A 21,932-nucleotide genomic window follows, 5' to 3' on the forward strand; every position below is an offset into this window, starting at 1 on the left:
TGTGTGAGTCACAAATTGGAAAGAGGATACGATCAGTTCAAGATCATAAATCAAAGCATAACCTGGCATGTACGGCTCATCCTGCATTGACATCTTAAATTGACTCCATGCAGATCACCCTGACTGATGAAAACAATGAGCCTTTGTGAATTTGACTCTCTTCGTGTTACAGTCGCCTCAGGCTGCATATTTATGCGCCTGCTTTTAATGTGAATTAACTTTAATACAGTCGAGAGACTTGAGCAGTGTCTCATGAGCCTTAGCCAACACTTTTATTTGTGTCTTGTGTAACCATGGAGATGTTATGCCAGGGTTGGAAAAAAACTGTGAGCAACACTGCAGGCATTAGGCCGTTGTGAGTCAGATACAAATTCACTGAAGTTTTGGAACAGTGGAGGAATGGGGCTATTTACTGCACTACTGTACACATCTGACATACCTGTACTTTATTTGAATATTTCCATTTTCTGCAGCTTTATCCAACAATCAGAGAGGGATATTTTACTTTTTACATTTCTTTTTCCTTTTCAGAGTACTTTCTTCAAGTTTGCATTATTTTTTTAAAAGTAGGATCTTCAGAAAGTGATCAGATATTGTGCTCTTAAACCCAGTTGACTGGAAAAACAAAAAAAAATGAGTTGAAGTTCAACATGTTAGATGCACAGTCCTTTCTGTTCGACAGAACATAGTTTTCATGTACTTTCTAATGTTTTCAGTGTCTGTTGATCACAGGATTTACTTGAAATTTGTGAGTTATATGCAAATAAAAGTGATGACACATAATGTAATGCAAAATATAATCTTTTGTTGGAACTGAAGTCATTTTTACTTTTTCTGTGATGCACAGCCCTCTTCATCCCAGTGGTGGAATATAACTAAATATAAAGTAGAGCTACTTGGACTTTAGTTCTTGTACTTCATTTGTATTTTATGCAGTTTTATACTTCTACCCCACTATTGCTTGAGACAAATATTAAACTATTTACCTTACTACATTGTTGGACCACTTTAGTTCCTTTTCAGATAAGATCTCTTTTCTTTCTTTCTTTCTTTCTTTCTTTCTTTCTTTCTTTCTTTCTTTCTTTCTTTCTTTCTTTCTTTCTTTCTTTCTTTCTTTCTTTCTTTCTTTTCTACATTTCAGAGTAGCCTCTTTGTTGATCAGATGTTGTTAATGAGGTTTCTGATGGTCAAGCAGAAAAAAATAGAGCAACATTTTGAATGTTTTATGTTCTTAAATGCACTTTTCATCCTTTCTAGCAGATCATAGTTTTCATTCACCTACAATTAATTGTTTTTTTATACAAAGGATAATGACTGACGTGCAAAGAAAAATGATGACCCAGCATAGGAAGTAAAATATAAACCTTTATATTTTCTGGTTTGCTCTTTAGTGTTTTATTCTTCAACTCCATAACATGCCAGAGACAAATTTTCTTCTTTTTCCAACATTTCTCTTAGTTGCTTTTTACATCAAATATTTTTTCAGAAATGGCCAGTTCATTTTCATTCATTCATTCATTCATTCATTCATTCATTCATTCATCCATCCATCCACTGACTCACTCACTCACTCACTCACTCACTCACTCGCTCACTCACAATAAGTCATATTTTAATGTCTCTTAATGGCTAAAATGCAATTAAAATAATCAGCTGAAAGACTGAACTGATGATTATTGAAGGTTTTTTTTTTTTTTTTTTTCATCCATTGTGCTTTAATTTCTCTTCTTGAGCGGATAGATGCTAAATTTCCCCCTAGGAATTAATACACTTTTCTATATCATATGTAAAATGTAATGTGTAATATTAAAATGTATAAGAAAGAACTTCTACAGAAAAATGTCGGTTTATGCTTTTAGTTTTACATGGATGGTCCCTGGAATGTAAATATTAAAGTACTTTGACTGAATTCAAGTATGCATTTAAAATACTTACAGTTTGCTTTTTTTTTTTTTTTTTCTATTTTCTGCAGCTTTATCCCTCTGCTCCACTACATCTCAAAGGCACACTGAACCTTTTACTTCTCTATGTTCAGAGACTTTACTTAGGAAAATGCAATGTCAGTAAAATGTACCAAAAATATCATATATTAAATCATTTTACTGCATGCTGATTCTCATCTTGATTTTAACCCATAAAGACCCAAATGGCCACCAGCAACACAACCCATCCATAAATATAAAATGTTTAATACCTGTTGATCCACTAATCCTATCAATACATGTAAATAATTTGTGTAAAATGCAGTTTTCCATTTTTTCCACAGTCATCAGATTTGGACATTTGTACATTCAGAGGCTCTGCAGTGAATGTGGAAACACCGTCATCTTCTACAACATGATTCATAAGTAAAACCCATGGAGCTAGATCAATGACAGTGGACACACTGGGTTTATATTCAGTTAATGATATATTTGACTGAAAAAGTCACTTTTTCTTCATTTTCCCTGTTTTGACATAATTAACTTTGAATTTACTCAGTTTTCATGAACATCTACATGATCTGTGAATTAAATATAGGAAAATACATGATTTCCACCCAAAAATGAAAATACAGAGGATAATATTATCAAAAAAATTGGTGATAAAAATACAGAAAAATTCATTTTGGAACTGCCACAAAAGTGGCACTGGGTCTTTATGGGTTAAGTATACCTTACTGATTGCATACGTTTATTTAAGTCAGGATTGTAATGCAGAAGTGAAATATTTTCACAGGGAGTATAAGTATTTTTACTGAAGTACAGGATCTGAATTGTCCTAAACTTCAGATTTTTGGGGGGGCACTGCTCCTGGAAATTGTTTTCCAGCTTCAGTCTTATGTGTTTTTTCCACCAGTAGTTTCAGCTGGAAGGTTCCCACTGACTGAACAGATGAATAAAACCATTCAACAAGTACAGTATTGACTGAAAAGCTAAAGCATAATCCTGTTTGGTATGACTCATAAGTGAATGATAACGGGATGAGCTGAATAAATGAACAACAAAGTCCTCTGTTGTCATTGAACGTTTATGAGGTGGCGCATGCTAGTGATTACTTCATTTATACTGTTAATGTAATGTACATTACAAAAAATATATACACATGCACACTGGATTATATTAAATTTTAATGTGCACAGCGTGATATTGTACAGTAAGAGCAAGGCAGGAAAATCATTTCTTATAAAAATATCACCTTTAGAGTTTGAAAACTCAATTACAAAAAACAGGTGCTATTATATTACCATCCCTATGAGAAGACAGCAAGTTGACTGATGGTGACGGAGTCAAGTGAGCTTTGAGTGTCTCGGTAAAACAATAATCCCCCATCCCCTCACATCCCGGCGACCCCACTCAGGCCTCCCTCACCTATCTCTGAAGTGGGAGGTGCTAGTTTGATGCTTCTGAGCATCATGTCCACAGTTAAAGCAGCATAAACTAGTCAGGGGGTTCAAATAAAAATGAAATGAAGACATTAACAGCGGGAGGGTGCAACAGCATGTCCAGATAATTAAAAAAACAAAAGGCATCCAAAAATCACACATTCCACCTCACATTGTGTTTATTCCAATGCATTAATCCGGGAAAGTAGCTTTTCGGGAGCAGAAGTGTCTGGTTGAACTGCATCACCTTTACAGATGTTAAATGAGGCTTTTGTTAATACACTAAAATATTAATGCACTGGAATCAGGCCATAGTCAGCCAACACAGATGCAAGAATGAAATGGTGCCATTGCGCACTTCCACAAAACATGGATACATATAATTTCCATCAAAAATATGTTTCACATCAACATTGTCAAATGCATGTATACCAGTATGATAGTGTTTTGACTTCTCAAGGTGCTTTTACTGTTGTGATAGAAATAATACCTCTCATAAATGACATATTATTACATTTCTTGTCATGAGATCTAGGCAATGGCAGTACTTTGGAGATACGAAAAGATAACACGGTTTATTATTAACAAACTAAATACATGGACTTTGATATCAAATGCAGTTGTATCCACAAAGTATTGTCCGTTCTGAATTTATTTTTCCATCCATCCATCCATCCATCCATCCATCCATCCATCCATCCATCCATCCATCCATCCATCCATCCATCCTCTAGCCAGGTATTATTTATCTTGACATCATTGCAGATGACAGAAAATGCAGTAATTTAAATGTTTGAATGAATGAATGAAACTGCCAGTATATTTGGTCATTTTTGAACTAAACCACAAACTTTTTCTATCCCACAGAAAAGCGTTTAACCTAAACATAAACTTCTGTCTCTATGCATTACAGATCCTGCTATGACAAATTATAGTGAGATTATATATATCTGTGATTTGCAGAAATGTACAAAGGTATCATTTTATTCCAGTGACTGGCTGCATTAGTTAAAGTTCTATTCTGACTTATTTTCTGCATAAACACCCATACTGCACATAAAAATAATGGCACTGAAAGTAACCCCAAACTTCTTCATATTCATAAGTGTAGATAAAAAAAAGCATTCACTATCGAACTATGATAATGTGCCTTTAGAGTCACAAGAAAGTCAAAGGTCTAATTTAGTCTGAAACACCCATGACAGCATCAAATAAGAAACCTCTGTTGATGCAATGGTGAGGATGATGATCTTTGATGTGAAAGCAGAGTAAAGCAGCAAGTGCACAGAGTGACTGAGCCAAGATGCAGACATTTGCATCACTGTGGCGGTGCAATGGCGGTGGCGGACGGCGAGTTGCTGGCGAGGCGACACAGGTGCCATGCAAGGTCAGGATCAGTGTGTCAGACTGACTGTTAAAGCTGGGAAGAGGCGGGGGAGGGTTGGTCAATTGTTGGGTGCGGGAGGTGCTCGGGTCATGCTGGTCTGGTTTCCTGCTGAGTCAGGCAGAATTCGGCGGTGTTCTGTCATTCTCTGTTTTTGTTGTGACCTCCCCGATGTCCCGATGTCCTGGTGTTCTGCCCCCCTCCCTCCCAAAGCAAACGGATAAAAGCCCTGACACCTACACTTCACAGAAAGATTTCCACAGAAAAATAGTAACAATGGAAGGAATTTACATCATGTAGCAAAAAAAGGAAAAATAAAACCAAATTTAGATATTGGAAGCTTTAAAGTAGCTATGTTTCCATATTTCATGAGCATTTTGAAGAAAGTGTGGATAGAAACAACAAATTCAACCCAAATTTTATAAAGCTTTGGGAGATTTTTGATGCAATTAATGGAATGTAAAAACCTCTCTGATGATGTAGTGAACATCAAATCAGCTGCTTCTAGCTTTAGAAAGGATGAAAAAGAACAACAGACATCTGTAGTCTTTGTGGATATTCACTAAAAACATGGCTAGTGTATTTTAATGTAGTCTGTTTTATTCAACAGCGACCATGTACAAAAAAAAACTATCTTGGGGAGAAAAGATGTGCAGCCCCAGATTTAGCTACAAAGTAATTCTTCTTCTTCAGTGTTTTTTGATAGTTGGCAAACACGTGGTTTGCAAGATCAAGAGATGGAAACATGTTTTTTGATTCAGTTCTGACAGCAAACATTAAACTCATGACTAATTAGGAAGAAAGAAAAGCTGTTTGTTGGATTTCCCAGTGCAAAAACCAGTCTGACATTTTCAGCAGGTGTGCATTATCTGTCACAGGGCCCTGCATTGCTACATTTTTTGATCTCAATATTTCTCCCATAGATGGTTACCATGAATATTATTATTATTATTTTGTTTTTTTATTTTTTATCTTTGGCAAATTCTGGTTTTGTTTGTGGTTTTCAATCTATGCTCTGCCCAGTTTAGTCTCTCCTAACTAGCAGTTTGATTTCTTTTTTCCTTTTTTTGTGACACAAAATGTTTGCTTCAAATTAGCTTGACAGTTATATGGAAACACGTCTAGTATGAAGAGGAAGAAAAAAATGAGAGAACACAAACAAAAGAACAAAAACCTCAGATAACAACCCTTTAATTTCCTGTGCCCACCCGTTTGGGACCATCAACACTGGAGAGAAATAAAAACAGCTGGTATAAAGAGGCGGGGCCAGGTGATGTGTGACCACGCCCCTTCACTTCCAAACATCCCCGTTCTTTGGACATGTCTCACCTCTTGCTTCCCAGAGGTGTTTTTCCTCTTGCTCTTTGACTTTTCCCTCCATCTGTGTTGCTCCATCACCCCCCCATTCTCCCTCCCCTCTTTCCATGAATCCTCCTCCTCTTCCAGGCTGCTACACCTCCTTGGACATGCGGATCCGCATACCGCCGAGGCACTTGCCCATAGCCTCGAACAGCGGGTCACAGAAGGTGTGCACACAGATGGAGTAGACCCGGCTGACACAGTGGATCTCGATCAGGTAGCTCTTGACACACGGCACCACGGCCCAGATATGCAGGAAGGACAAAATGGCAAAGAAGATTCCCCAGATGAGTGCCAGCGGGATGCCAACTAGTGCCGTCAGCAGCCGGTAGCACCAGTACTTGGTGACAGTGAACGTGGTGAAGCTAGCTTTCCACACGCCATCAAAGCTGTAGGTCCCTGCAGGTTCAGCGATGACATCCTCAAAGTCCACCTAAGCACAAAAGAAGGATGAGGCTTAAAAAATTTATGGAAAAAAGGGGGAATTGTGGATTTTATTGCTAACAACAGAAGAATCCAAATCTGATGGAAGCTATGTTGTTTAATTGGAAAGAAGAAAAATATATCAAACCACACAATCCTGAGGAGTAAGTAACTGTATCATCTGTAAGTTTTAACTGTGAAGATCAAGATCATAAATATTTAATCTATTTTGGCCAGTGTTTTTAGTTAATGACAGCTAACATAATAAAAATTAAAAAAAAAAAATATATATATATATATATATATAAATATATATATTTTCACTAATTAAAAAAATAGCAGGTTTCAAAAACAATTAGGAGTAACACAACATGAACTGAAATAAGATAGAAAACTTGCATAAACCAAGACAATTTCTCTAATTAACCCTCTAAAGCCTAAACCATTAACCAAAAGAAAATAAAAACTCAAAAACTCCCAAACATTGATATTAACTTAACTATAAAGTAGAAGTACTCAGGTAATGTAGACGTACCCAAGCACTTGCAGTACTTTCTTTCACAACATTACAGTATGTAACTGTTTCACAATATTTCCTGATGCAGCACATATAAAACCACTGAGTGACTATGAATTCATTATTTCCACATAAATCAGCAGCTTCACTCTCTATTCAGAAATGGATGGGTGGGATTCCTGATAAGATTTACATCTGCTCTCTCTGTGACTGGTACAGGCTCTGACATCTTCTACCCCACCCCAAATACCAGTTGCTCCACGCACTGTCTCTGGCATCTGCAGTTCGGAAAACATTTCCACCAAACTTTGTCAATGACACTCCGGTTAAATTCAAACATTTAGCACTTTACCAGCTGCTTTTCCAAACACTCACTTTTGGAAAAGTCTTGTAGTGCAAAGGAAGTGGAGTGGTTCACTTGTGGTTTGTGAAGAATTTTTGAAGAAGGAAAACAACAGTGATTGTTTGACACCTACAGGAACTCAAACCTCATCCAGATATTCAAAGAAAACTCACTGCAAGTAACATTGTTATGTCATTACATACACTCTAAAATATGACAAGTTGATCTCACTTAATAAAATCTAGGAAACTGGTTGCGCTCAAAACAGGCAAGTAAACATGATCATTAGTCTTAAGTTCAGTTTACTTAATATCTACTAGCTAAGTTTATTAATCTGTTTAAAAGTATCAAGTATAATTAAATTGATCTTTCTAAGTGTAAGCAACTTAAATAACTGAAGAAAGCACAACAAAGAATGATTAGTTTGCAGGGTTATTTTTTATTCATAATAACCCTGCAACACACATACATGTAAGCAGTACATGGGTAACTTTATGCATTTAGACAAGAATTGAGGTAGAAAAGGAAGTGAAGGATCTCTGTTTGGTTTTGGGTTTTTCTTTTGCACGAGAGACTCTCCTCATGAGATATGAAAGAGGAAGGTCTTCCCCTACGGAGAGGCCAAAAGGTTGAGAATACGTAGGATTTCCACACTAGAACGAGCAAGGCCACATTAACTCATGGTGTTTCAAAATGGCTGCTCAAACAACAGGTGTTCTGGCTGATCACACCTTCAACCACATTGATGGAAGAGCTTAAGCACACCTGTAGAGCCTGATTGCTCTGTGAAACTTAAAGTAAGGAACCTTGACATGTAAGCAGCGGTTCAAATCAGTGTGTGTGTGCATGTTACAGCACAACAATGTAGCATGTGTTTGTTCACTTCTGGGGTTTCTGGGAATCCTAATGCTCATTTCCGTCTAAAATTACCTTCCAAGTTGCCTCAGAAAACTTAAGTGCTCCCCTCCTGCTCATCGACAGTCATTAACTAACTAAGCGCCTCATAACTTCTTCTTCTGTGGCGTATTTGGCAGTTGGCAAACCTCCTTAAAAGGTGCTTAAAGAAGTAAATCAACGCCACCAACTGGACTGGACTGGACTGGACTTTGACTCGACCATGACATGACCATGAAGTTTCAAGTCCTGTTTTCTCAGATGAACTTAGTTTTATACTTCTTTAAGAGAAAATGAGTAAATACTCAAAGTACATGAGTTAAATTAACAAGATAGTGAGAAATAAGAAAAGTATGCTAATATGATTTAAGCAACTACAAGTATTACCTTTTATTGTGTAATAGTTGTTGACAATTAGAAATTAAAATGTTAGTGAATGCAAATGGGCTACATCTGAATTTTGGTAAAAAGCTCATGACAAATGAAACATTAATTCATTTGCTGCATGTTTTCTAGACACAGGAATACTTTCTGTGGACAGGTTTCTTCACAAATGCAGACATTGTAGCAAATTTAAGTACAACACCATCACCATTACATCTCTCTCTGCATCTGGACCATAAAGAGAGATATGCATGAGATGAATGGCATGATGATTTTTTCTCCCATTATGAAAAACTGAAAATATCAGTTTCATACTTCCTCTTTGATGAATTTTGCAGATTGCGTAGGGTAGAAATGTAGGAATGTGGCACCTGACCTTGATCGATTATCACCGCTTTCAGTTACCTGCTTTGTATCAACAATAACTTAGAAAAACACTGGTGAGACAGATGATGACTTAATAAACTCTATATATAAAGTTTTGGCCATTTTTTGTTAAATAATGGTTCTGTCCTGCCACCAGGAGGTAATCAACATTATTAGGCTTCATTCACACATGCAGCCTTGCCAAACAAATGTCCCACATGCTAATATTTCACTGGACAGCCTTGAGCTTTGATTATAACATTACATAACGTAACGTATTCAACATCACAACATTTATTTCAAACATTCTTTTTTGAACAGATAACGTTGCTGAACCTAGACCTGAACAACTAAAGCAACCCCAAATCATAACCCTGCCCCCACAGGCTTGCAGCCACTAGGCATGATGAGTAATCACTTCATCCCTCTCTCTTCTCACCCTGATGCACCCTGTTATTCTAGAATGGGGTCAAACTGGACACATCAGACCACTTGACCTTTTTCCATTCAAACCCAATTCAATCTTTACACACTTCAAACGATGGTTGTTTTATAAATGAGAGGCTATTAATTGCATCAGTTAGCATTCAAGAAATGTAATATATTAATCACTGCAAGGATTTGAACAGTTAAATCAAAGTGGGGACTTTTTTTTGGCCAGGCTGTGTTTGTATAAAGCCTTTTCGGGCACTTTGTGCTCTCTTATTGGATTTTCAACTCCTTTTGTTTGTGTATAGCTCTAAATGACCTGAATCTGTCATGACTGTCAAAAGGGCCCAAACATGAATTCAGATTAAAGTTTCTTCACTGGTAATGCAAATGCTATTGACCAATAATCAACTGTAATACTCACTTAATGGAATAAATACTTAAATGACTTGATACCTTTGGAACAGAGTTGTCAGCCCCTGCTCCACCTCCCATTGAGGTGACCCAGGACACTGTAAACACATCTCTCAGGCCTTTAAATGGGTGATCGCCAAGTGTTTACAACCCGGTCTGTTTCAGGGATGGAGGGAAAAGTAGCAACTTGCTCACTGTAAACACAACGTCACGTCTCCCTCTCTTCCTCTCCATAGGCTTCTGAGCACATAGTCAATATTTATTTTACAGTTACTTGGAGACTGTGTCTCTTCAAACAGACACTTTGGCGTACGGAGGCCTAATGGCCCCAATATCAATAAGTTACTCAGATATTATCCAGTGTCACATGGATAGTAAAATGGGAACATGAAGTGCTCTGAAGACCTTACACCTGCTGCCATTTAAGAAATTCACTAGGGTTCATTAAAGTATTGGACTAGTTTTTTTAAAATAACTTTTTAATCAATTTTAACTGTTTTGTTTTTTTTTTTTTTTTTACAAATAGATAGTGAACATTTTCTGAGTCTATCTTGTTTGTTTAGATATTTTCTGGTTTCTTTACCCATCTGGGACATTGACCCTCAGTAGTTTTAGAACTATATGAAGAGACTAATAAATAGTGAACAGTGTTTTAATAGAGGAAATTATAATTATTTAAATAAATTGAGTAATTTTAGTAACAGAGGACTAATAGAATAATTTAAAAACAGGTACATGTACTTTATGCATCTGACCATGGTGCATCTGGAGTTTGTCCCTGAGCACCTTCAGTGTCACCTCACCTTATGTGAGCTATATGCTACTTGTAATTGCTAATGCCAGGTGTTGTATGTATTAGGATGGGTAAAATTCCGAGACAAAACTTCCCTGCAGGGATAATAATGCAAGTTTCTTTAATTCAGTTTTTTTTTAAAGGCTTGTTTCTGAATTCCAAAGAGCAAGATTTTAAGAGTATACCACAAAAAGTCTTGTAAAACAAACAATATTTAAAAAGAAAACTCAAAAATATGACATATTTTTGATTGTTAAAGCATAGCTCAAGAAGAAATTGTAATTATTGAGCAGCTTCTAAGCAATGTAGTACTCAAGCAATGCAATGCTCCTTTGAAAATGTACATATAAGCCCATTTTACACAGCACTTCTGTTGTGGGAATATTTTGCCTTGATTCCGAAATGACGTCTGTGTAAACAAAATGGTGGGATCATTTGGTCCCACCTTTATTGTGACTTTGTAACGTCTCTGGAGGTAGTAACAGAGCCGTGATAAAGGTGGGATCATGATTCCGGAATGCTATGTAAAAGGAACACCTCTCGTTCTGAAATCATGGTGTGACGTTTTGGTGATAGTGATCCCTGGCACAGATAGACCCTCCCTCATCAGGGGATTTAAAAATGAGCGCTGCATCACTGTCCCTTTGATTCCGGAACGCACGTCCGCTGTGTAAAAGTCCCGCCTGTCTTACCTCTGTTACTCCTTTGGCTTGGCTGGGGAAATTGTTCAGTGGTATAAAAAAGGTTGTATCACCATCTCGCCTGTTTTCCAGGATTTCTGTGTAAAAGTGGCTATAGTTTATTTTCCATATGTTGCATGAATTGCTTGTATTACAAGCATAGATCAATATAAACAGCACTACTTTAATACGATACCATTATTATCTGTTTAACTGAACTGTATCTTTAAATGAGCATGTTTAACACACTGTAACCTTAATCAAACATATTTTGGAATTGTGTCAAGCTGTTATGCACAGTGTAAGTGTAAATGTCATGTTTTCCGATCCTGGACAGTTTTAGTTTGGAATGGAGCTGCTCAAATATCTCGGCAGTTCTCTCAATTTCTTTGACTTGAAACAGAAACTTGTGAGTCCAATTCTTTTCCTCCAAAGAGCATAAAGCCTTTCTCACAGCACCGACTGTCTCCACTCAGCTACAGCCTTATAATATAAATTTGACTGCAGCCACAAAACCAATGCAGCGTCCATTTAATTTTTCCACAGCTACAAATTTTAGAGTGGACCCACTCTGCGCCAGTTTCCAGAACTTTGATTGAGACTAAATGAAAGCCTTCTGCAGAGTGGCACAAACACGACCACAGCAGGATGATGGAGGCTTTCAGCTTCATAAACCTGACCTGTTTGCTGGTGTTTTCTGTCCAGGTTTGGAGCTTTTTAAATACTGTTCAGTATACAGCATTATGAGGTAAACCATCATCATTAGCTCCAGAATATTAAAAAAATCTCCACTTTAGTTTCAACTCATCAGGTTGTAAGATTTTTATTTTGTTTAAGTAATTTGCTGTTAATTTGGGTTTTGGCATGACTACACAGTGAAATCATCTTTATATAAAGGACTGTAATTACTGCCTCACAGTTGTTTGCCACTGCCAACTAGTGAAATTGCAGTTTACATCCATGTCTGTCCAGACTTGTATAATATATGTAGGGAAGACTTTGAAGGAATTTCATAAAAAAGATACAAAGGGTATTTTTGTATGATGACATGTATGATTCAAGAAAAACAATGTTCATTTACTATTTTTACCGAAGAGTGTAGTGTTGAATAATGAACAGAAAAAGTATTTTATGTTTATTTTAGTATATTATTTTACTATGATATCAGTTTACTTTTGACCTTAAAGATATTAAATGTCATTACATCATAATTATATCCTGTTCTCCCTGGTACACATCTTTCAATTTTAATTGAGTTAAGATTCAGTCAGATGGTCCACTGTTCTTGCATCACAGCCTAATTTCTTGATGTAGTGGCCTTCCTTCTGTATGTCCAAAGCACCACATTGGTAGCTATAGGCTTGGTAATGCTATTCTGACTTGAATGACAATAGATGTAACCTTGTTAAAAGACTTTTGATGAAGGAAAAATGTCTTAATTAAATCAAATCACATGGTAGAAAAACTACATGTTGCCATGCCTAGTGAGCTCTGTCTGACTCACTCTGTCTCTATAAAGAACCTTTCAATAACTTTAAAATGAAATGTATGATTTACTTTAAGCATTTATGTTTATACATATTGACTTGAGATTTACTGTAAAATATGACATTTAAATGAACTGATTTTATTTTACTCAAAATAAACATAAACCTTTATTGTAATTCATTATTATTACCCTCAAGTTACAGCTAAAACATATTTTGTGAAGCCACATAAATCTAATCAGTTCAGTTAAGACAAAGTTAAGACATCCCATCCAGCCATTCCTCTCACATTATGTCCAGCTTCTTATCAGAGTTATGAATATCACATTCATAAGGAGGACCTTTGGCCACCAAATTCTTTTCACTTCACCCCTTTTTTCTCTCTGACAGATCTGCATCATACCACAGAAAAGAGTATGAATCAGACTTGCTTTGTTTTCATATTGCACCACCTTTATAGTGTATGATCCTGTAGTCGGCTGGCTGGAGATACAAATACCAAAAGATCAGCAAAACAAGGAAAACTGAAAATCCAGACAGAGGGTGTGCACTGTGCAGATAAATACACAATAATACTCCTTTGAATCATCTCTTCTGACCCTCTGTGAGTGTTTTCTTTTGTGAGTCTATAGAGTGTGTTCTTTTTCAGTGTTGTTATGTTGACATTTAATTGTAGCACTTTTTGTGTTTTTGGAGAAGACTTTACTTTTCTGTGACCTTTCTATGTATAGTTTGCATGGGCTCTCTCCAGGTACTCCAGCTTCCTCCCACCATCCAAAGACATGCACCAATAGGTTAAATGGTTGCTCTAAATTGCCCGTAGGTGTGAATATAAGAGTGAATGGTTGTTCGTCTCTATATGTTAACCCTGCAATGAACTGGCGACACGTCCATGGTGTACCCTACATTCACCCAAAACTTAGCTGGGATAGGCTCCAGCACCCCTATGACCCTTTCGAGGATAAAACAGCTCAGGAAATGAAGGAATGAAGGAACGAATGAGTTTACTTTTCAGTAATTGCTCTACTTCTGAGCCCTATTATAATTGGATGACAAACCGCATTGCACTGATAATGAAAATAAAGCTTAATCTAATCTAATAAAGTTTAATCAAGGGAATGAAATATGTTTCTGATCAATAAATAATCTAAAAAGGCACCAATTATGAGCCTCATCCTCTAGGTTTAATAATGATTGAATGACAAGGGTTAGCAGTGAGCTCAGGAGAAAACAGGCCTGTATACAACATCAAACCTTTCCTGAACACTGAGGCTTTTACTGGAGCAGCAGAGTTAATGCTGACTCAAAGTATGGTTCTGTGCTGTCCAATCAGATGTCGGACATGAAACAATGGAGTCTCAGGGTCAGCATATGACCAGTTGCCATGGCAATGGTATTATTAAGTAAACACAGTGATGTTCTGTTTCCAGAGCTCTATCTTCAGACTGTCAACTTCGCCTGAATAGACAAAGTGGATCCCTGGAGGAGAAGGTCAGGACACGCTATGTTAATGGAGTCTTTGTTGGTTCGAGGGCTTTGGTTGTCGGGTAAATGTTTAGTTTGGTTTTAGGAGAGAGATTAGGATGATTGGTAGTGGGCATATGAGACCAACACACACACACACACACACTGTGCTAAATTTAATTTATTTAAACAAGACTCCATTTACATCATTAATAGTAGGAAAATTAAGATGTTTGTATGTTTTCAAAGTATGTAATGAATGCTGTTTATTAACTAAGATTTAATACCACCACTTATAAAGTCATTCTTTCATTTTCTGAACTGCTTTATCCTTGAGAGGGTTGCAGGGGTGCTGGAGCCTATTCCAGCTATCTATGGGTGAAGGTGGGGTGCACCCTGGATGTGTTGCCAGTTCATCGCGGGGCTGACGTAGATTCATACTTATGGGCAAGTCAGTTCAACCAATGAACCTATTAGTGCGTGTCTTTGGAAGGTGGGAGGAAGCTGGAGTACATGAAGAGAACCCACACAAGCACGGGGAGAACATGCAAACTCCGCACAGACTGTTGTTGGTATTGAACCCAGGACCTTCTTGCTGTGAGGCGACAGCGCTATCCACTGCACCACCGTGACACCCCCTTATAAAGTCTGTTCTATTTAATGTGAATACCTGATGTGGATGTTTGGTTGTGTTGCAGTACACTTTTAGCGTCTTCCCATTGTGTAGAAATTTGCATCATATTTGAATAGAAACAAATCCAACTGAGGTGAGCTGAGTTTGGAACAGTGTTGGAATAAAATATTCAGATCCAGCTCTGTGGTGAGTTTACTTCCAGTGGAAGTCCTGGTTTGGTTTCTCAGGCTGATATAATATTGTATGTCACACAGTGTTGTTACAGTATGCTACTATTGGAGCAACTACATCCAGTTTCCTTGAAATCTGCAGGACTATCAAAAACAAAGAGGCTGGAGCAGGTGGAATGAAATGCAACAGTTACAGTGAATGTGATGAAACTTTTCTTCCTTAAAAGCATGATTTAGATCAAATTCCACACAGACCATTTCATATAAAACAACTTTTATAGACTAATGGTAGATGTTGGTGCAAATAGTGACTGAATGCTGAGAATATTAAAATAACACATAAAATTAAACTGCTCAAAACTCACAGTACTCAGTCAAACTCTGTTTATTATATTGACCTTTAAAAAGCCACCATGAGTTGACTTGTTGAGTTTTAATTTCAGTCCAGTGGTAGGTGATAAAGACATTTTTGGATGGACACTGCCTTAAAAACTAACAAAGGAACTAGAGACCAAAGAACTGAGTGAATGGGTCATGTACCCTGGTAAAAAACAAACAAACAAACAAAACAACAAAAACCCAACAGAACTATGACAACTGAATATAATAATTTCCAAAAATAAAATAAAATAAAATACAATTACATTTATATATTTTTTACTATAATCTTAGAAAATGCACTTCACTTGGTTGGAAAACCGTTGGTTTAATTGTTGACAGTGTGCTGTGTAAAAGCTTGCTCTATCATTCCTTGTATCACAGCTTCAGCTGAAAGGGAATAAGAGCTGCTGTTACAACTGTAGTGGAGTAAAAAGTACAATATTTACCTCTAAGATGAAGTTGGGTAGGAGTGTCTTGGTTGTGTCTTGAATTTTTACTTGAGTTCAGTATTTAACTACATTCCTTCAGTGTCAGAAGAAGGAAATATCACAGTAAATAGATGAACGTCTCCAAATCAGCCAATACCAGGCTTTGTCATCCCGTTGGGAGTGATTGATGCTTTCAGTATGACCTTCAGACATTTGGATCAGCTGTTCAAATATCTCAACTCCCCCTCAGAAATGTTCTCCAGTAGGGCCATTTACACCCCACCAACTTCTAGACTCAAGGCCTTCCTCTTTACTAAATAAAGACACAACTTTACCAGAGGAAAAAACTACACATGCGTGTTAGCACAGATCCTGTTTGATGTGGCCAGGTGATTGAGGACAGCTGCTGCCGCTACAGGAGGACGGCTCGTATTCCTTTGATTGGACAAACGCAGCTTTTTGGCAAGTCTGTGTGCATGAACGTGGACTATATTACATGTGAGTCCTGTATGTGCGTGGTTGTGTGTGGTCATGATTGCAGAGTGAGGGTTGCTGGAAGGGATTCCCTGCTTGTGTTTTTCATTGGGGCACACCAAACACACTTCCACTTGGCAGAAATGTTTCAATGACCTCAAAGAACCTCAGGGATGCAGTACACTGTAAAAAACTACAAGCTCATTATAGCGGCCTCTCAAATTCTGTGGTGGAGATGTGAGCACCTCTGGCTTCTAACAGAAAAGATACACACAGATGAAATACTATAGCTTGAAGGCTAATATTGTCCTAAAAAGCACATGTGAAATTAACTTTAACTTCATTAGAGACTGATGAACTGAACAACGTCAAAGTAATTTATCAAAAACTGTGCAACTTTACAGTAAACTTTGGAAATGTATAAATTTAAGATTTACTATAGACTTAACTAGTGCGCCATTTATGTAACAAAATTTGAATATGAAGAAAAAAATGGCCAAAATCCAATGGCGCTTTGACGTATCAGGCCATTGCCACCGGGAACATGATGTAAACTTGGTTTAAGACAGCCTTCGTGTCGTGATTACTTTAGCACACTAGCTAGATAGACACTGTCATCCTCATTATAATGTTTTCATCTATCTCTGTTTGTCAGGCCACCAGACTAATGTTACGTATCGTTGACTGGAACTAATATATACAATGCTAGTTTGATAGTCTACAACTGGAGCTGGTCTCTAGCCATAACAAGTCTAGGTAACAAGCTAGTGCTCACTAACTACACCCGAAGCTATTGCAGGGATGTAATCATCAGTGACTTGTCTGCAGCCTATTTTGCTTTGGGTTAAATACCGATCTTTGAGAATTGAGTCTTTTGTCTTTATCTGATGAATCGATTAGTTGTTAAAACAATCTACAGATGAATCGATTACCAAAGTTGCTGTTAGTTGCAGCCCTATCTTCTGCTGATACTGAACATTTTGCTGATTAAAATATGAACTGGTCAGTCTCTGCTCAAAATACTGCCAGTTTGTTATGTCCCTGCAAATGAAGTGACATTTAATAAAATATATAAAGCGTAAATGAAAAAATAAATGGAGCAGTAGTGAATCTTTATAGGTTAGTTTAGAGCTGGAATAAGCTGATATCATCTCCTCATTAACTATCTTTGACTTCATTAGAAACTGTTGAACTGCAACTGATCAGTACAACTGGAACTGAGCATCAAGCTAACTGTGGAAGATCAAGGTTTGATTTTTGAGTAAGTGTGTTCCCTCAAATTCATCAGTTCCACCTGAGACATCTAATATTATCCATGGACACTAAGAGAGCCATGTTCTGTGAGTGGTTTGGGAAATATCTTAGAAGTATATCGACTCAAAATACAACAAATAGAATATAAACTGAAAGTAAGTGGATATCATCAGTTAAATATCAAGGTAACTGTCCACACATCCTGGGGGTGTATCTTACACAACAGCCATTTTAATGGATCATATATGCCAAATGTAGTTAAGTCACAAATTGAAAGGCTGTTACTCATAACATATGATCAATCAGTACCTTTTATAAAAAAACAACATTGAAGATAATCTACCACCATCTATCCAAAAGTTCAACACACATAATATATTTTCTGCCTCTATATAGTCTCAAAAAACAGCAAAACATAATAGTAGACGCCACAGAGATGTAGCATAGAATAATGATTGTTGTATTCCATCCATGTGTTATGACACAGGTGGAAATTTTGTTGCAGAAAAGATAATGTATTCACCTATTTTTCAGTTTTCATAATAACATCAAAAGTTAAATAATTAAAGGGGGTATGATGTGATTAAGCAAAATCTTCAATAAAATGTAAAACAACCCTTTACTATTTGACAAATTAAGGGCAAAGGTGATTAAAGAAGCCTCAGAATATGGATTAAAGTTAGTTTCAAGTTTAAAGTCTGAGCCTCTGTATGCCTTTGCAGCAGTTTTAATGTTTTACAGTGTACTTGCATGTGATTAGTGGTAATTTGTGCAGAATCTGTTGAGTTGATTAGAGAGGGGCGGGGCCATGTAAAAGCTGCCGTCTATTCTGAGACTGGAATGAGTCTGACTCACTGTCACACCAAGAACATGAAGAGGAGGCAGAGATGAGAGTAGAAGAAGAGACGTAAACAGAAACAAGTAACAGGGAAACTGGAGACTTTTCTCTCACAGCACACATATCACCAGTTCAGATCTAAAACACACAAATGATGTTTGGACTTTTAAGCATATGATAACATGATGATGATGATGATGATGATGGACCACATGTGATTTACACATATTTTTCATCTGCTGAGCATGACATGGTGTGAAACAGATGAAATATTTTGCCTCTAAAAATAGATCACCTTCTTCTGCTTTTCTTTTCCAGATATCCACTGCAGCATTTAATGTACATCTCATTATTTTTTTTCAATGTATCTTTCATCAAAACAAGACAATAAGCTTCACTGAACTCAGTTTTTAAATAAAATATGCATGTATTAAGTCACTCAGACAGTAGATGTGTGAGTATTTAGATCCCCCATTTCAGTATTTCTACACACTGCAAGAATACTCCACTACAAGATATGATTATGCACTTAAAACATTACTTATGAATAGTATGGCGGTACTATCAGCCAAATATGTTTTTGCTAATATATGTGATGTCATGATGATGATGATCCATTTTACTTCTGCATTTATGAGTCCATTACATTTATCTTCTTCAGAAACTATTGACAGTTTAATCTACTGTGATGCATCATATTCATCTGTCCTAAAAGGTCAACTTTTCATTAGCTCAGAGAAATTGGCCTGTTTTCAGTTTCCAGGTGATGCATTCTATAGCAAGAGGCCAAGGGTTTTGAGAATAATATTTTAAGAATAAATATCTTTAAGAATAAATATCTCCAATATCTGGAGATAGGAAAAGTTAAGGGAATAAAAACTGCAAAAGTAGTCTGGTTTCGACCAGCTCTATATGTAAAGTGTCATAAGATAACTTTTGTTATGATTTGATGCTATATTAATACTGACTGACTGACTGATTGATTGATTGATTGATTGATTGGTTGATTGATTGATATAACTTAAGCTACTAGATACATGTAATAGAGTAAAAAATACAAAATTTGCCTCTGACATGCAGTGGAGTAGGAGTGTAAAGCTTTACATTCCTCTACTGTTCTTATCTGCAGTAAGTGGGAGGATGCAGGAGGATCATTCCAGGATGCAAAATCATAAATGTGGAATCTAACCTTCAAAGGCCTTCAGAAAAACTTGGAAACTCTATTCTCTGACGCTGACAAAGAGGGAGAGAGAGGAGCAGAAAGGAAGGAAAGGAGGGAGGAGAGGCAGGGAGTGGCAAGGGATATCCCCTCAACCTCAGTGGCTACATGGGTGTTTCCCTCCTCAAGCAAGTCAGAGTTCAGGCATTTCAAAGAGCTGACCCCTCCTGTCCCACCCAGCGAGCAGTTTGACACCACTCTGACGAAAAGAAAAAAGAAAAGAAAGACGCCCCATCTGCAGAAGAGGAGGGCGGCTCAGACAGCTGCTGCTCCCCGCTACCAACAGTCAGCCAGACGCGTCAGGTGGCTCACTCCCCGTGCACCACTCCTCTCTCCCTCTTCTAACTCCTTTTAAAAAAATAAACAAACTGTATTTATGCGGTCGGGCTGCTCTTATGGAAAGAATTCTACTTTCCCGACAGTAAGGCGTGTGCAACAACAAGGACTGTGGGAAATGTGCGTTCCAAAAACAGGAAATTCGTAATGTTTCCTCTGTTGGGGTTAGGGATGTTGAAGTTGCGCACGGGGTAGCTTGAGTAAGTAACGCTTCGGTGAGTTTCAAACCCTCTGCAAAGTCTCTTCCTAATAGGGCAATCACAGCGGTGAGGCAGTGCCGTGCGCCCCCGATGCGCACAGATGCGCACTACTAGTTTGACAGCTTTTCACCAGCGTTTACAGCAGTTGGCATGCGTTCTGCTGCTTGTTTGGAGCATTTACAGGCGCACTTTACATATTAGGAATAAATTGGAAACAATGCATCTCATATTCGTTAAAATCTAACACAAGCACGGGGAGAAAACTCACTTAAAACACAAAAGGTTTGACTCACCTTAACCACGTCGTCGTTTACGTGCTTGGGGTCCCGGTTGACCAGGTCGATCTCTTTGGTGTGGACATCCTCCATCGTCTTCTCGTTCAGGCTGTCGTTGTCCATGTCTTTATTGTTGGGTTTGTATATGTTCCCTTGTTTTCGGATGAAGGGCGAATGCAGAAACTCCTGTCAGGAACCCGAAGAAAAGGCAGAAAGAAAGGAGAGTGAAGACGAGGAGGAGAAGGAGGAGGAGGGAGAGTGTGCGGCAGCGCGCTCAGAGGGAGAGAGAGACTGGAGTTGCGAGTCACCGCCAGCCTGCCCCACGAACAGGGATGGGTTTAAATGAATAGAAAGTGAAGTACCACACCCCTTAATCCAGCCGCAAGGGGTCCTCACCACCCAGACAGAAATCTAATAACCGGGGCTGAGATACAGTGATACAACATGTAACTGTAAGCATGGCAACCGGTGGAAGAAATGCGTAAAGAGCGCATTCCAGCTGGTTGAAGCGTTCTCGGTTTAAGATGCCTTTCTAAATTAACATGTGACATTTTCAACAAATACTGGACATTAACCATATAAACTAACAGTTAGTGAATGACCAGGCAAGTAGCCTATGCCAATCTACATGAAAAAGACGTGCGTATCGCTTTAAAAGTCAGTGAAAAGACTTTTTTGTTACGACGGTGCCATTTTTGTCATTTTATCTAAGAATACATAAATTGTATTAATTTGTTATCAAGACGTGTTAGATAAATTAAAACTTGTGCAAGGTTTTGGATCATGTTATGTTTTAGAAACAGGTTCTTGTGTTAAATCCCCTTTTACGCACAGATACTCAAACTTTCAGCGCACAAGTAATAAACGCTCAAGAAGCTGAAATGTCACACTTACACTCTAATGCATGCTCAGTGGTCTCACAGATTCCTTTAACTGGTGTGGTAAAAGCGCTCATAAGTAGGTGAAAATGACGAGTGTGAACGTCCTTAATGAGCGATTTAAGGTTTCTTTATATTATTATTTTTATGTTAAAAACTGCGCACAATGTGACTGGCTGTAATCAAAGTGTTACTGTACCTCCTCTGATTCGCCGTCCTTTAGTCCTCCTGTCATGCTGTCCTCAAGTCTGTGCAGATTAACGCGGTAAAACACACTACAAATACAATATAGGAAGCAAAGTGGGAGGTGTAAAGACAAAATAAGAAGACCGGGGTTCTTCTAGTAAGGGACCTAAAGTGATCTAACTCCTGCCTTCTCCGCTGAACGTGACCAGAATTTAATGCCAAAGCTGAGGGAGTAAAAAAAAAAAACGTCAGTGTAGTTTCCACGGGTCCCGCAGAGCAGCACCCACGGGAGTCACCTGTGAGCGGATACAGGAGCAGAGAACCACCGCCGTGGAACCTGCTCTGAGATCTGGAGACT

At 37.8% G+C, this 21,932-nt stretch overlaps 1 protein-coding gene across 1 annotated transcript; it reads right to left on the reverse strand.

The window, feature by feature from the left end:
- Positions 1 to 3,091: 3,091 nt before the first annotated feature.
- Positions 3,092 to 21,932, reverse strand: cav1 (caveolin 1). Its single transcript, XM_030137261.1, has 3 exons — positions 21,588 to 21,932; positions 20,529 to 20,696; positions 3,092 to 6,540 (listed from the first exon to the last, which is right to left on the reverse strand). Exons 1-3 carry the CDS (start codon positions 21,621 to 21,623, stop codon positions 6,199 to 6,201), a joined length of 546 nt encoding a protein of 181 aa, XP_029993121.1. The 5' UTR covers positions 21,624 to 21,932; the 3' UTR covers positions 3,092 to 6,198.

The sequence above is a fragment of the Sphaeramia orbicularis genome, chromosome 6, assembly GCF_902148855.1.
Source record: "Sphaeramia orbicularis chromosome 6, fSphaOr1.1, whole genome shotgun sequence".
NCBI lineage: Eukaryota > Metazoa > Chordata > Actinopteri > Kurtiformes > Apogonidae > Sphaeramia > Sphaeramia orbicularis.